Raw genomic sequence first — 14,236 nt, 5'->3', positions numbered from 1 at the left:
GTAGTTGGTATTCCTACCTAATCGCTCTCTCTTGCTTTTATTAGTTTTCTCTCCACAGCATTTTTTTGGTTAAATGAAAGTTTAAGTAACATTTTTCCCATTCAGTATAAATAATTAATAACCTCGGGGTATTAGAAATGCAGCGCAAGCTTTCTAAAAGCATTTTCAATACATAAAAAGAAAGAAAGAAAAACAACCCCAGACCATCACTGTGGACATCTGGCCCCCTGAGAAACCACATCTTCAATGTCTTCTGCAGCCAGCTGTTACAGCACAAGAGCGGGCTCAGGATACCACTGATGGAAGCACTCCTTGGTACAGTCCTGAATAAACGAAGCAGACTCCTATTTTTTTTTCCCACTTGAAGCCAAATCCAGGTTGAAAAGAGCCATCCTCCTGGTGGCTGCTGTGAGCCGGCAGGAGTCCAGTGGGGAACCCTGTAGAAAGTTGGCTGTGGCTTCCAAGCTGTGGTTTGGCACATATCCTCTCCAAGATCTCTGCCAAATATTCACTCCTTTTTAGTGTGTGTGGTTTTTTTTTTCTTTCCTTTTCATGTTGGCATTTTATTTAGCTGTACCATATGAGTTTAAGGCTGTTAGTTTGATATAATTTGTCGCCAGAATGGACTGTTTTGTGTGGGGTTCTTTGATGGAAGATAAAAATATGAAGTGCATGTAAAAGCTGAACAAATTGCATTGGGAGGAGGTTGTAGTAAAGGTAACATGAAGCAGTAGCAATGATATTGGGTCTGGTTTGTGTATCTGTCTTGTGTGGGAATTTCACATCACCTCTGCATGCCTAGTCAAAGTGATCCTTGGTTCTCATTGGAAAAGTGGGAGAGAGGGGAGAAACATGGACACCCCACAAAATTTCTGATCCTTTCCCAGGATGCATTAAAACACAAGCTCTCCACAGCTGGGCTTGGTGAGTGCAGTGAGGAGTCCAGGGTGATACTCCAGCACTTCCCTACATTTTCTTGTTCAAGGGAGTCTGGGATTCCAGAGTGAGCCCTTTGCTGAGCTGAGCACTGACTGGGGAGTTGCGTCAGATGCGGCAGCATTGTTCTGGATCAGCCTGACCTCTTTTTAAAAAATACGCATTTTTCCAACACTAATAGAAACCTTAGCTGAGGTTGTCTCCCTTTCTGTGTGTGTGCCTGAGCACTAAATTAAAAAAAAAAATAATCCCAGATGTGAATCTATAAACCATCTGTTTAAAATAACTATTGTGCAGGACTATAATTAAAAGTTATTTATTATGAATCTTGGGATCCTATTATGGATTTGACTGACTCCCAGCTTTCTGACTTAGCAAACGGTTTATGTATTTATGGGCCATGTGTCTCTTCCGCACTTCTTGGTGCCAGAGTGCATGTCCTTTAAAAAGAAGGGAAAAAAATCCCCTACCCTCCCATAACTGTTGGCTTCTGACTGTTGCCGTCTAAGAAGTTTTCTCTTAAGAACAGCAAAATTCAAAGTATCTGAGAGCTTTCAACAGATTCAGAGACACTGTTGACGGCCCAGATGGAGGCTTGGTAATACAGCTCTCCTGCATGCAGCTACTTAGAGACTTTCTAAATGTATGGCTGGGACAAGTAATGAAATGTTATGATTACTGGGGGTAGGAGGGGACATAACTGGAAGGAAAGGATTTGTTGCTTAAGTCCCATTTGCTCTCAACCTCCACTTTGCCCTTGTGAAATGGGAGGGGAGGAGGCAACAAAACTGAAACAAGCAGATGGACAGTAGACATTAAGAGCAGTGTTTTGGGCAACTGGGTGAAGGGAAAAAATCCAGCCTCCAGATGACAATTACTCTTTTGTTTTATTTTTGTACTTTTACACCCAGTGGACCCAGGAGATCTGCACTGGATAATGCCTGACTGCAATAGACTAAACAATGATTTACCAGCCTTGCTTTATCTGCTGCAGGCCTGTGATGGATCAGCATGGTACATTAACCCTTTCCTCCACATCTGCTGACCTTGTTTTCCACAAGATACAACACTGAGATAAAACAGCAGGACTTTCTAAAAAGAATTTTGGGAAAATAGTAATAATAGTAGTAGAAGCAGTAGGAGGGTGCACTTCCCTGGAGCTACATTAATCTCTTCTCACTGCAAGAGGGATTTTGCCATGAGGACAATGCCAGGGCAGCAATATGTTGCAATTGTGGCTCTACTATAAGTTTTTTTCAGCAAAAGACCCCACAAGGAGTGGTGGGGCTGCAACCCTGAGCAATGCTATACCTCACAGCCTGGAAGAGCAGCCTGGCCCCGATGGCAGGGAGTTAGGCAGCTTGGGATGACATCTGAAAGAGCCTGTTTTGGGGCCATCTGGGCCTTGCCTATAACCAGCTAGGGAGGATGAACACCAGCTTTGCAAATCCTACCCTGTTTTAGTGCTTAGCTGTTCTTCTCTTTTGTGCTGGCAAAGATTGCCTATTGGCGCTATTTACCTAGGATACATGGAGGTGTCCTTTAAGACAGGAGAAGCTTGCAACTTCTCCTCCAAGGGACAGAGCTAACCTTCCATTTTAATTTGGGGAAAAAACCCCAAAACAAGCAATAAAAAAAACCCAAGAAAAAAAAAGCGCAGTGGGTGATGAGAATGGCACCTCCTCCCTACCTTTCAGCACCGTGCTGTAATAACTGAGCTTTGAGTCAGTGATCCAGGTTTGCTGCCCTCCACATCCAGAGGCAATTCAATGACTCATCTCCTGCTTTCCCCACAAGTGCCCTCGCTGTAAGAACCAGTGACTTGTGGGGGCACGAAGCCCAAGCCACTTTCTGCTGAAGCCAGGCCACTGAACAGCAAATAGTTCAAATTCTACTGAGATAGAGAAAGGAAATGTGAATCTGTAGCCTACTGCTTAAGACATCCTCCTGGAGGGAAGGACCCTTCAGGTCCTGTCACTGCACTGTGGGCTGCTAATATTCTTCATGTGGGACAGCTGCTTAATGTAAAACAGCCCTTGGCATCAGCACATGAATTCCAAAATCTTCCCTCCCAGAAAACCTGCTAAACCAGCAGCTTTGCTGGTGATAAGGAAAGAAGAGCAAGACCCAAATTTGGCTGGCCCCCTGGGGTGGCTCAATGATACCAAGCTCATAATTGGAGAGGATTTTTCTGGTTTTAGCAATATGGGGAAACAGGCGGCTTCTACTGGGAATGATAACTAGCAAGTATCTCGTGTTTGAAATATGTGTGTTGGGGTCATCCTTCGGAACTCCTTGCATTGCCAACAAGAAGAAACCATGTCAGGATGTACCTGAGGGCAGAAGGAGGCAGACAGCACTCAGGGAAGAAATTGCTTGGGAAGCTGGGCTGCGTAAGGAATTTGCCCCAGGAGTCTTCTGGGAACCAGGGAATTAAAAAAAAACCAAAAAAACCCAACCCCCCCCCGCCCAGGGCTCTGTTATTTTTTTGTCTCTCTTGCTGCCATCTGCAATAATAATGTCATCCTTTGAAGAGGGAGTCCAATGGGTAGCTGCTCACTGGCCCCCTTACCCACACCCAGCGCAGCCAGGTTGGTTCTGAAGGGCACCTCACTTCTCTCAGAGGTGCACAATGCATGCTGCAGCTGGCTGAACCATGTTCTCCACAGGAACAAACTCTAAACTGGGTTTTGCTCCTCCTTCACACCCACTTTCACCAGGCAGAAGAATTTCCCATAGATAAAGGTAGTGAGGCTGATAGGCTTATTACATCTTTCCTTAAGCAAAGTCAATTAGAGAGAATCAGATTCCCTCAGAAACCCTTTAAAATGCAGACTGTAGTTGAGGTGGTAAGCTGGATTCTGCTGCCCTTCAACAGAGTTTACGGGGGCACCATGTTCCTGCAAAGGGAATCAAGATTCCACTGAGCACTTTAAAAGAGAATTGAACCACTTGCAGTTTCTGTGTCGTGGCTGCTTTGTGCCAGTCCAGAGCTACAGACCAGCCATAAATTCAGTTTAACCTGCTGGTTAAATTGCATTTATGGTTGCTCTGCAGTGCTGGAGTGATGCAGAACAGCCAGCACTGCAGTGACCTGGCTTTTTACAGTAATTGTTTGTGTTGCTGCAGCTGCGCTTTAGGGCCTGATTCTCATTTGCTGATCTCACACTGTCTTGGTGAGAGTCCTAATTTACACTGATAAGACTGAAGTGCCTTTATAGCTCCCATCAGATCAGGCAGTGACTTTGAAGTAAACAAACCTCTGATTTTAGACAAAGGGCTGGAGTGTAATAAAAGCTGCGTGTTATTCTTCACAGGCACCTTGAATAAGGCCACAGAGAGCGAAATAAAAAGACTGGAAAGCACAGCTTCTTTTTCTTTAGTTTTATGATTTACATTTTTCTAGCCCTTTGATTTTTTGGTCTCTAATTAAGTAATAAGGTTGGGTGAGGTGGGTACTTGCATGTACTAGATGGCCACCTGTGTCACCTAATGAACTGAGCTACTAATTATAGGTGGAGGTAATTTCAGAGGGCTACTTTAAGTAAGGAATTTGAAGTAGCAAAATTTTACTAAAAGAAACACCCCAAGTATTTGTTTTCTGCACCTATTTAATGGCAGGGATAACCAAAAGAGTTGACACCGCTGGGGCAAGGTAGGCAATAAGTGGAATATTTCTGCTGCCTGCTGTTGCACATCCTCTATTGACATTCCTTAATGTGGTCAATGTGCTCTTTGGCCTTGGGAAATCACTGGCTTTTTGCCATAGCACGATGACACTATAATGTACACTGATTCTGTCTGCTCGTGGTGTGTCATCGATTCTCAGCATTTTGGGGAGAAAGATGAATGACATTAATCATCTTGCCTGGTATAGTACACAGTAGCCTCTTTCAAAGAACCTCTAGGCAAAATTGATTTTCTGCAGTGGCAGAATTTTGTTTTCTCTGCAGTTACTGCCTTTTTCTCTGCTGTTTGTCGTTCTGTCACACCGATTCCTAAGCTGCACAGTTCATGGGGCAGCTCCTCAAAACCCTGAGGATATTTTAACAAGCACATCATGTGGTAGTTGTTCATTTAAGTAACATGGATTTCTTCAGTGCTGCGCATTTTCTGTACGACACTGGGCAGCAGTTATGAATTACTGTCTAAGTGGGTTTTAAACACCGTTTACTTGGGCTCCTGGATTACTCAAAGACTGTTTTGTACTGTTTTCCTCCAAGAGAAGAAAGATGTGTTGACTCACAAGGACCTCTTCTGAAGCAAAAGGGCAGGCTGCTGGCCCCACACTTTATTTTCTGAATTGCAAGAAATGGTAGCCTTGGGTTTGTTTTGCTTGCAATAGCTTTTGTCTTTTTTTTTTTTTTTCAGAATAAGGAAGTGACGTGCAAAAGGGAGAAGTGTCCAGTGCTCTCCAAGGACTGTGCTCTCGTCATTAAGCAGAGAGGAGCTTGCTGTGAGCGTTGCAAAGGTGCCATTCCCTTCCTGTTGCTTTCCCTCCTTTTAAACAGTTATCAGTGCACATTTAGGTTGCCAAATATAGGAGTAAATTTGCAGCTTCTCAGCTGGGACTTGGCTGTCACCAGAGAGTGAAAGAGGGCAGTAACCATAATTGAAATACATATGTTTACAAAGCTGAGGGAAATACATAAATTCACATATTTGTCCTGCAATTATTAGTCCTTGCACAGCAACTGTCCTTTAGAAATACATCTTTATTCTTTATTGCTGTGTCGTCAATTTTTTAAGAGTTCTATTTTTATCAGAAATATTTTAGGTCAGCATCAGTCTGCTAGTAGTCACTGGTCAGTACGAATCTCTTTAATTTTTTATGTGGTTGGACAAAACAAGAATAATACTTCTGATTAATAAAGAGCAGGGTAATTATCCATGGCTATTCCTATTTCTCCCCTTGAAAGGAAACAAACCAAGCAAATTTTACCCATTTTATTAAACATTTCCTGATTCAAGCAATAATATTGTGGACATTTTTTATGAAAGCCAAATAAGCAGCATTCTGAACATTATACATTTATTTATTGACCAACATTGTATATTCCAAGCTGTTTAAAATGAGATAATGATCAAATAATAATAAAAAAGTGTAAGCATGCATGGCATGTATCTGCTATATTTAACCACATGAAAAATATGCAAGCAGATGAAGTTGAAAAGTAATCTTTTTTTTTTTTTATATTGATACAGTAAGTAATATGCTCTAAACCAATAATTTTGCTGAGGGACTGCTTCCATAATCAACGAGGTGGAAAATGCCAAATTCAAGCAGCTTTATTTTATTTTTCCTCTGTCATTTTTAATTCTCCACTGATGACTGTGTGGGATTGAGAGGGAGATAGGGTAGGATAAATTGTTGGGAAATAAAAGCATTTCTTGCCTTCCCAGAGGAAATACAAATTCAGGAAAGCAGATTACAATGAAATTTAGATGGAAGAGGCATAATGGATGTGTATTTTTCCTGGAAGGTTGCAGAGGTATGTTAGATGCTGTGCTGATGATTTGCTTCTGTGCTGCAGTTTTTGAAGGTTTGGCAAGCCCCAGTTCAAGGATTTGTCTAGAAACATGACACTTAAAAGAGAAGGAAATGAACTGGAAAAAAAAATTAAACCATTACTGAAACAATAAGAATTTGAAATTACAGATTTTACATAAATTACATGTAATTTATTTATTTTGTCAAACCTTGTTTAGTATCAGCTTTGTAGGAAAAGGTTGCTAAGTGTCGGTTGGATTAAGATGGAGTTTGATTTTTCAGTTTCAAAATGGGATGTATATTTGCTCAATGGGCTGAAAATTCTATACACATATATATATGCATATGTACATGCTTGCAAAATGAAAAGAATGAATGTTTCAAAGCTGAACAAACAATGCTTTAATTCAAACACTATTTTAATTCAGACTCCTTTTAACATTTTCTGTTTATCCTGAATTGGGGTGAGTACCTACAGAACATTATTGATAGGCTTGAGCCTGCCATCTGCAGATTGGTATGCTTGACATCTCTAATGGATAATTAATAGAAACTATTCATAAACAGAAACAGGAGGCACATGGATATTTGAGATGGAAGAGAGGTGAGTTAGCTAGAGTCCTTTGAATGTGTCAACGGACAGAGAGATCCCACTAAGAGGCATCCAACAATTTCCCTCACAAGGAAACTGCTGAAGAAACTAAGCAGCCCTGAGTTTTTAGAGGTATTCTTCTCATCAGCAAAGAAGTAATTAATGTATGGTTGTTTTCTTAGTAAATAAATGTTGGCAACATATCCTTGCAAATATTTCAATTTGCCAAAATGCTCAGAAATGACCTAGGAAAGGGGTGAAGAGAGACAGGAAGTTTGCTGCTGGTGCCCTGATCTCTGTAGTGTAGTAAAGCAAGAGGACAGCCTGTGAGGAGCTGCCAAAGGTTCTCAGGGCACTGAACAACTGATGACAAAGCAACAAAGGAAGTTAAGTGGATGGGAATAAATGGATGCCCAGAGGACAGAACAGTCCTAACTTTACAAATACAATACTGGGCTCTGAGTTGACAATAACTGAATGGTTACTGTTTCTGAGTGTTATAGAAGATACTTCTGTGGCACAATCAACTCAACCTTCAGCAGTTCTCCAGGGAGAAAATTGAATGCTGAGTTTGTTAGGAAAGGAGCAAGGTACAAACCAAAATGCCCTATTTTGCCTCTAAATCAGACAGGCTGCTTATTCCTGCCCTTCTGGAGCTATGGACCTTGGTCTGTATTTTTCACACTTCCCAAGGTGTCTCTTAGTAGCTGCTATCAGACAGAAGATTATTGACAAGAAGGGAACTTGGTCTGATCTAAGATAGCAGTTTCTATTTGCTTAAAATGCAAGAACATTAAATTTAATAATTCAAAGGAAAAAAAAAGCTGTCAAAGACTGAATTTTCAAAGTAGATGTGAAATTTCTGAGTAAGTTTTGCTGCACTTTCTGAAAGGCAAAGCAAAATATACACCCATTTAACTCCTACAGTCTTGACACCACACTCTGTCCCAGGTTGTTCTGGATCCAGGGGAAGAGGCTGATGGAATCACCTCTACTCCAGGGGAGACTGCTTGCTCTCCCACCACTCTGAACGCTGCTGAAGATCCTGCTCTGTTCTGTGCCAGGTCTAAAATGAGTGGCGGGTAACTGGGGGATGAAGGCTGCAAACACCAGGCTGGCAGTGTAGTGCTTCAGCTTCTCCCTTTGGTGTCCCAGCAGCTCCCCGGCACTCCCCACATGAAGCTCAGCTGCAGCAGGGACTTGGCCCTGCAGCACTTATTCTCAGTTACTATTTTGTCAAGCTGCCAGAGTGCCCATGGGGAATGCAAGCGGGAAAAGGGAAACAGGGATTTTTTTTTTTTAATAGTTGCATCTCATCTAAACATGAACAAACTGTTACCAAGGAAAGACATCAGAACCTGATGATTTTTTTTCTTGGCTTTGTTCCCAAAGCCTGGGAGAGCTTAATCAAGCCTTACAGGCTCTTGCCAGCTCTCTTTGATAGCTTCACATTTTCCTACCTTGTGAAGAGATGAATGAATGAGTGAGTGAATGAATGAATGAATGGTTGCTGTCATCTGAGTGCAACATCAGTAGGATAACATTAAGACCAAAGGGCATATTCCACAGTGGGCTTGTGTAGGAAGGAAACCACCACTCATGAGTCATTTGTGACATCTTTGCCAGTGCATTTTATTCTATCATGAGGAGCACGAGGATTTTCCCTGCCCATTGCAGGCGGGGTTGGACTAAATGACCTTTAAAGTTCCCTTGCAACCCAAACTATTCTGATGGTACCTTCAGCAGTGTACACATCTGAACTCTCCTGTTCAGACCTTTGCATACAGGAGGAACGTAATTGTTGGTAGAGAACTTTTCCTGCAAATGGTTGTGTGCTGAGCATAAGTCCCTTGTTTCCATATGGGTATTTGTATGCTACTTAATTTATAGCACTTCTTTTTTTCATATTTTGCAATAAACAGAGAAAGTAAGGAGCAGCTACTAGTACAGCTTTTGCAATCAGAAAATTCACTGTGCTGGAAAGTAGCATATGAAAAGGTTTGGCTTTACTTTGTCACAGAATCACAGAATATCCTGAGTTGGAAGAATCCCTTAAGGATCATCAAATTCTGACTCCAGGCCCTGCACAGGATAAGAATGTGCCTGAGAACATTGTCCAAATGCTTCTTGAACTCTGTCAGGCTTAGTGCTGTGACCACTTCCCTGGGGAGCCTGTTGCAGTTCCCAACCACCCTCTGGGTAAAGAGCCTTTCCCTAATATCCCGGAACCTCCCTGACACAGCCTCATTCCCTCAGGTCCTGTCACTGGTCACCACAGAGAAGAGAGCTGTGCCTGCCCCCCCTGGCCCTCTGCTTCCACTTGTGAGGAAATTGTAGGCTGCAATGAGGTCTAAGATCTAAACTGGGATTTAAGATTTAAATTCTCCAGACTAGCCATGTGTTTTAACACTGCTCTTGACTTTCGGCCCATAGGACCTTGATTTTAAAGTTGGTGGAGCAAAGCTCACTTTTGCTGTGTGTTTGTGAAAAGTCTGGCACAGAGAAATGTAGGCCCATGATTATGGCTCCCTGCTGCAAGGAGAATGCAGGCAACTCAGTCTAATAGGAAACGTTTTCAGTAAGATTATTCTTTTTGACAGATATTTACTGTAGTTTGTAAAACATACCACATACCTCTAGCATGCTATTCATCTTGAAAATACTAAAAAATTAAGCCCTCTTATTACTTTTGCATAGGATAAATAGGCCCCTTTTCATCTCTCATTTTCCTTAATATATTTAATGAAAGCCTATGAGGTCACTGAGATTATAGAAAGAGATTTGGCAGCATTGTCTTGTTTAGTTGGATGGAGACCTGTCACTTACATATAGAGTTCTCTACACATAGACTAGTAAGTTATTTGCACTCTGAAGAAGTGGTATTACTGGCTCAGAACTGCATAAAGTTTGCATTTCTGAAATTGTGTGCCATATTCTGCTCTCTTATCTTAAGAATCTTAATCCTCTATGGATGTGCAAAGACAAAGTTGGTGGGAATTTTTTAACAACAAAGAAAATATGTTCAGAATTTTCTTTCACTTCCCATGTGCAATTTTGCATTTTCTGTCCTTGTTAACTTTTGAGAATTACTTGGGTTGTTTTTGTTGTGGTTGTTTTTTTGGTTTTTTTAAAAATAATTTATTATTGATCTTAGAAATTCTTGTGTTATGCTCCATTGATATGGAATCTATCAGAGAATGGAATCCCAGCCCAGGCAACAACAGTGCCACGTCTACTAAATATTGAATATCCAAGGGTATCATAGTTAATTGTGCATTTCTTGGAAAGGATATCAAATACTATGGTTGAGGATTGCAGCCAATTTCAACTATTAGGGCTGGCTTGCAAAGGAAGTTAGAGGGAGGTTGTGAGATTATCAGTGTTCTGGCTGCTCTACTGACACCCTGCAGGATCCATATGTACCTCTGTACTTTTTTTGCCTCTGGACACCCCTAGTGTGAGGTACCCAATGCTATTTTGGTGTTCTGCTGTAAGACTGACTGGGGGGACCTTTTTGTGGGGCACTATAACTTTCAGCCCATCCTTGCATGCTCTAAGGCAAGCTGTGAGAGGCAAGGGATAATACATGGGTGGAGGGGGATGGGATGGAAAGATAATGTGTGTATTTTCCTAAAGAAATTTCTTTCACCTTACCTGAGTAATCTAGACCTGGCTGCTGAGAGATGGCTATGAGAGAGACTGACTGGGGGGACCTTTTTGTGGGGCACTATAACTTGCAGCCCATCGTTGCATGCTCTAAGGCAAGCTGTCAGAGACAAGGGATAATACATGGGTGGAGGGGGATGGGATGGAAAGATAATGTGTGTATTTTCCTAAAGAAATTTCTTTCACCCTTACCTGAGTAATCTAGATCCGGCTGCTGTCAGGGACTGGCTATGAGAGGTGGTTTGAGGACATCATCAAGTCTTAACTTTTCTTTTGGTCCTTCTCAGTGCTTCTGAGTCTCTTGGTAGAGTGTTCCAGCTCTAAACCAGAAGGTCTGTTTCTTGAGGCTGAAGTCCAGGTTCATCTCAGTGTTCATTCAGACGTTAGCTTTGTATTTGAAGAAAAGGCAGAGTTTTGCCACATGTGGCAAATAGTCACCAGGGACAGTACCATTTGGTATCATCACAGTGCCACCTTTGATTACTTCTGGTTATGCTAAGAAAAATTCTCTATCTATCTCTCCATCCTTTTTTTGATTTGACTCTTCTTACAAAGGTCTTAGCAGATGCATTTGACATCTCTTGAATGTCTGGTGTATACTATTGTGTTCAGTAGTGCCTCAAATTTTAGATACTCTTATTTATCTTGGTGACTATAACTTTCCACTTATGTAAGAAAATTTTAATGAACACTCTTGTTGTGTTGTCATAAACAGTTTTTCAGTCAAACATCAATTATCCAGATTTTCACGTTGATGGTTTTACATGTAATGTTTTGCTGGAACAAAATTGTGAATATCTTAGGACATGTATTACTGGAATAAGAATTTTTTTGCTACTTAATTTTGAAGGTGTAATCTGTACAGATGTTGGATGATTTTGCTGGTGTTGGAAAATTGAGTACGAAAGCAAGTAATTTTGTCACTGAGCAACATCATTCATGGCAGCCCTCATAACCATGAGAGGTGAAAGCTCTCCAGCTGCCAGCTTGGCCTGTCACATCGAGTATCAGCTCAAGATTCAATGGCAGCTCTAACTGTATGCCATTTTGAATTGCAAAGCTCTTAGGAGCACTGCAGGGCAAATATTTTTCACCCTATACCTGGAACACAAGACATTTTGGGAAGGTAAAATTTAGTTCCAGTGATGTGCAAGGGGCAAAAACAGCACTGGGAGGAGTTGATGTCTTTGTTTCTGCTGGTATTTGCTCAGTGAATATGGGCTGCTTCACATCCTCTGTGTGTGAACTGTGTGGTCCTAGCACAGCTCACCCCCGTGGCCTCCTCACTCTGCTGTGTTGGGCAGCCTTTAAATGGCCCCTGTGCATCCCTCGGGTGTTGTAATTGCCATGGCTCGGCAGCAAACCAATTGTACTTGGTTACAGAGGAAAGAGTTGGATTTTCACTGTTTGGAGCTAGGCTTGAAAGCATGGGAGGTTTTGTATACATTTTCATGCTTCTGTGTTGACAAATGAAGACCAGGGTTACTCAACAGGAAGTCTAATTTTCTGGTAGCTGTCACTGGCTCTACTATCACTACGACATGTGAAAATATATTTCATAATAGGTATATGTGTGATTCACAGTTCTTTTAGTTTGGCTAGCTGACTTCATGCCAGAGAAATACTGCAGAATGTGCAAGTTATTGGTGTGGTTTTTTTGTTTAGGGTTTTGGGGTTGGCTCTTTTTTTTGGCTAGAAGTAGTATTTAGTGTTAGCATGCCTGGATACCTCCCTGAGGATTAATTTATCAAACACTAAATAAAACATGTCTTCTGACTCTTTTCTTTTTCCTAATGTTTATTTTCCATGCCAATAGAGAGGTTGCATTTTTAAATGGAAAGTGGAGGGAAAGCAAAAAAAAGACTTAATAGAAGAAGAAAGATGCTGAAGAAATGAGGGATGAGGAGCCAGTCTATTGTGCACCAATCTATCACTTTCTCTTGGGAGAATAAGGAAATGACTTGTCTATAAAATTCTCATTAGACTAAAATAAGCATAAGTTTCTTCTGGACTCTAATTGGGCAATGTCAAATTGAGTAATAAAGGGTTGTTTTTTAATGAACTCCTGAGGACACTAGCACAGCTTTAGCACTACTAAACTGTCTCTTACAGTCAATTTCTCTATCTTCATGGTACTGTTATATGGGTGGGTATCTGGGGAAGAAGAAAAAAGGGTCATTTATCAGAGTTGTACAATTTGGAAAGACAAATGTCTTCCTGATCATCAGCTTGTCCACATGCCAATAGAAAAATCTGCTATAATTAATCTCTTTTGTTATTCTAGTCCAGTTCTTTGTGAGGATGCTTGTTTTAGGATGAAATTGTTCTTTCAAATTGGCCAAGGGTTGGTTTATTATATTTAAAACAAAGGTGCCCAAGTATAGCATGCAAAATGTTAAAACAAAGTAGCTAAATAATTATATTAGAAGTTATTTTACTGCTTTAGCATCATGCTTTTTTTGTGCCAGAAGAACTAAATCTGGAGGATCATTTTGCCTTTAAGAGGTGACTAGAAGGTAATTAGCATTAGTTTCCACTGCATATGCAACAATTGACCAACTTCAAAGTATTTAGTGGTTTGGTTAGATTCAGATAAGCAACTTTAGGCTTGCATGTTTATCCAGGACTTATCTGAACTATTTGGGCTGAAGGAGGTAATGGCAACAAAACCTACAACTAACTGAAAGTTAATATTTTACATTAATAAAACACTAGTTATTTTTAAAGAAAGGAGCAGGAAAGACTGAAAAATTAGAACACACTCCTTGACTGATATTAATCACTTCAGCATTTTTAAAATTGATGTAGACCACTAATATTTAACTTCCTCCCATATGTGGAATCCTAAGGGTTTTCCTTAAGGGATATATGAGTCAGGATCAAATTTACTTATTAATGTCAAATCTTTCACATACTCTTTAGAGTGTTCTCAGCCTTTTTGGGTTCCTTCTCTTGAAAACTTCCTCTATAACACTTTCAAATTTTTCTTTTAAGTAGGTATTTAGGTAGAAATAAGTAGATAGCATTTAAGTGATATTCCTAAGCTCTGATCTTTCTTGATTTATTATCTTTTCTTGCTCTTCCTTTGAATGGTGGAGGGAGAAAGTAAGTTAATGTAATAATATTTCCAAAGGGCTTTTTGGGAAAAAAAAAAAAAAGCTTTAAAAGGTTTTTAGGAATTTCAAGATTCTGTTGAGGAAACTGACATCAGGGACTGCTGATGCCTTTGCAAACAAAATATTCAGTGACTTCTAGTTACTAGGCCAAATATGGTGGATCTTTAACCATGGATGAGCCAGAATGGCTTGACTGAGTTGGCACATAGAATGCAGCAGGTTTCACTCAGATGACTTTAGGCGAGGCCCAGAAATTTCCATGCTATGAGTAGAGGGACTAGGAAAGTCTGGCTATATGTTTGCAGGTGTCAGCTGAGAGATTTGTACATTGAAAGTGAGGTTCAGAAAAGCTAGCTGGTATGTGGGCTTTGTTTCTTTTTCCTTTTGAAGAGTGAGTAGTGGGTGTAGCTCTGGGGCGTCCAAAGGGCAGTGTCA

At 40.8% G+C, this 14,236-nt stretch overlaps 1 protein-coding gene across 2 annotated transcripts in view; it reads left to right on the top strand.

Annotated features, from left to right (window-relative positions):
- BMPER (BMP binding endothelial regulator) overlaps positions 1-14,236 on the top strand; it is a 146,174-nt gene that overhangs the window by 19,539 nt on the left and 112,399 nt on the right. For both annotated transcript variants that reach the window (XM_039715226.1, XM_039715227.1), the window contains exon 3: positions 5,308-5,407. In XM_039715226.1, coding sequence (XP_039571160.1) covers positions 5,308-5,407 — 100 coding nt within the window. The remainder of the gene's footprint in view (positions 1-5,307; positions 5,408-14,236) is intronic.

The sequence above is a fragment of the Passer montanus genome, unplaced genomic scaffold (genome assembly GCF_014805655.1).
Source record: "Passer montanus isolate IOZ18808 unplaced genomic scaffold, ASM1480565v1 scaffold32, whole genome shotgun sequence".
NCBI lineage: Eukaryota > Metazoa > Chordata > Aves > Passeriformes > Passeridae > Passer > Passer montanus.
The sequence above is the reverse complement of the archived record's forward strand: the minus strand, read 5'-3'. Positions and strand labels throughout refer to the sequence as shown.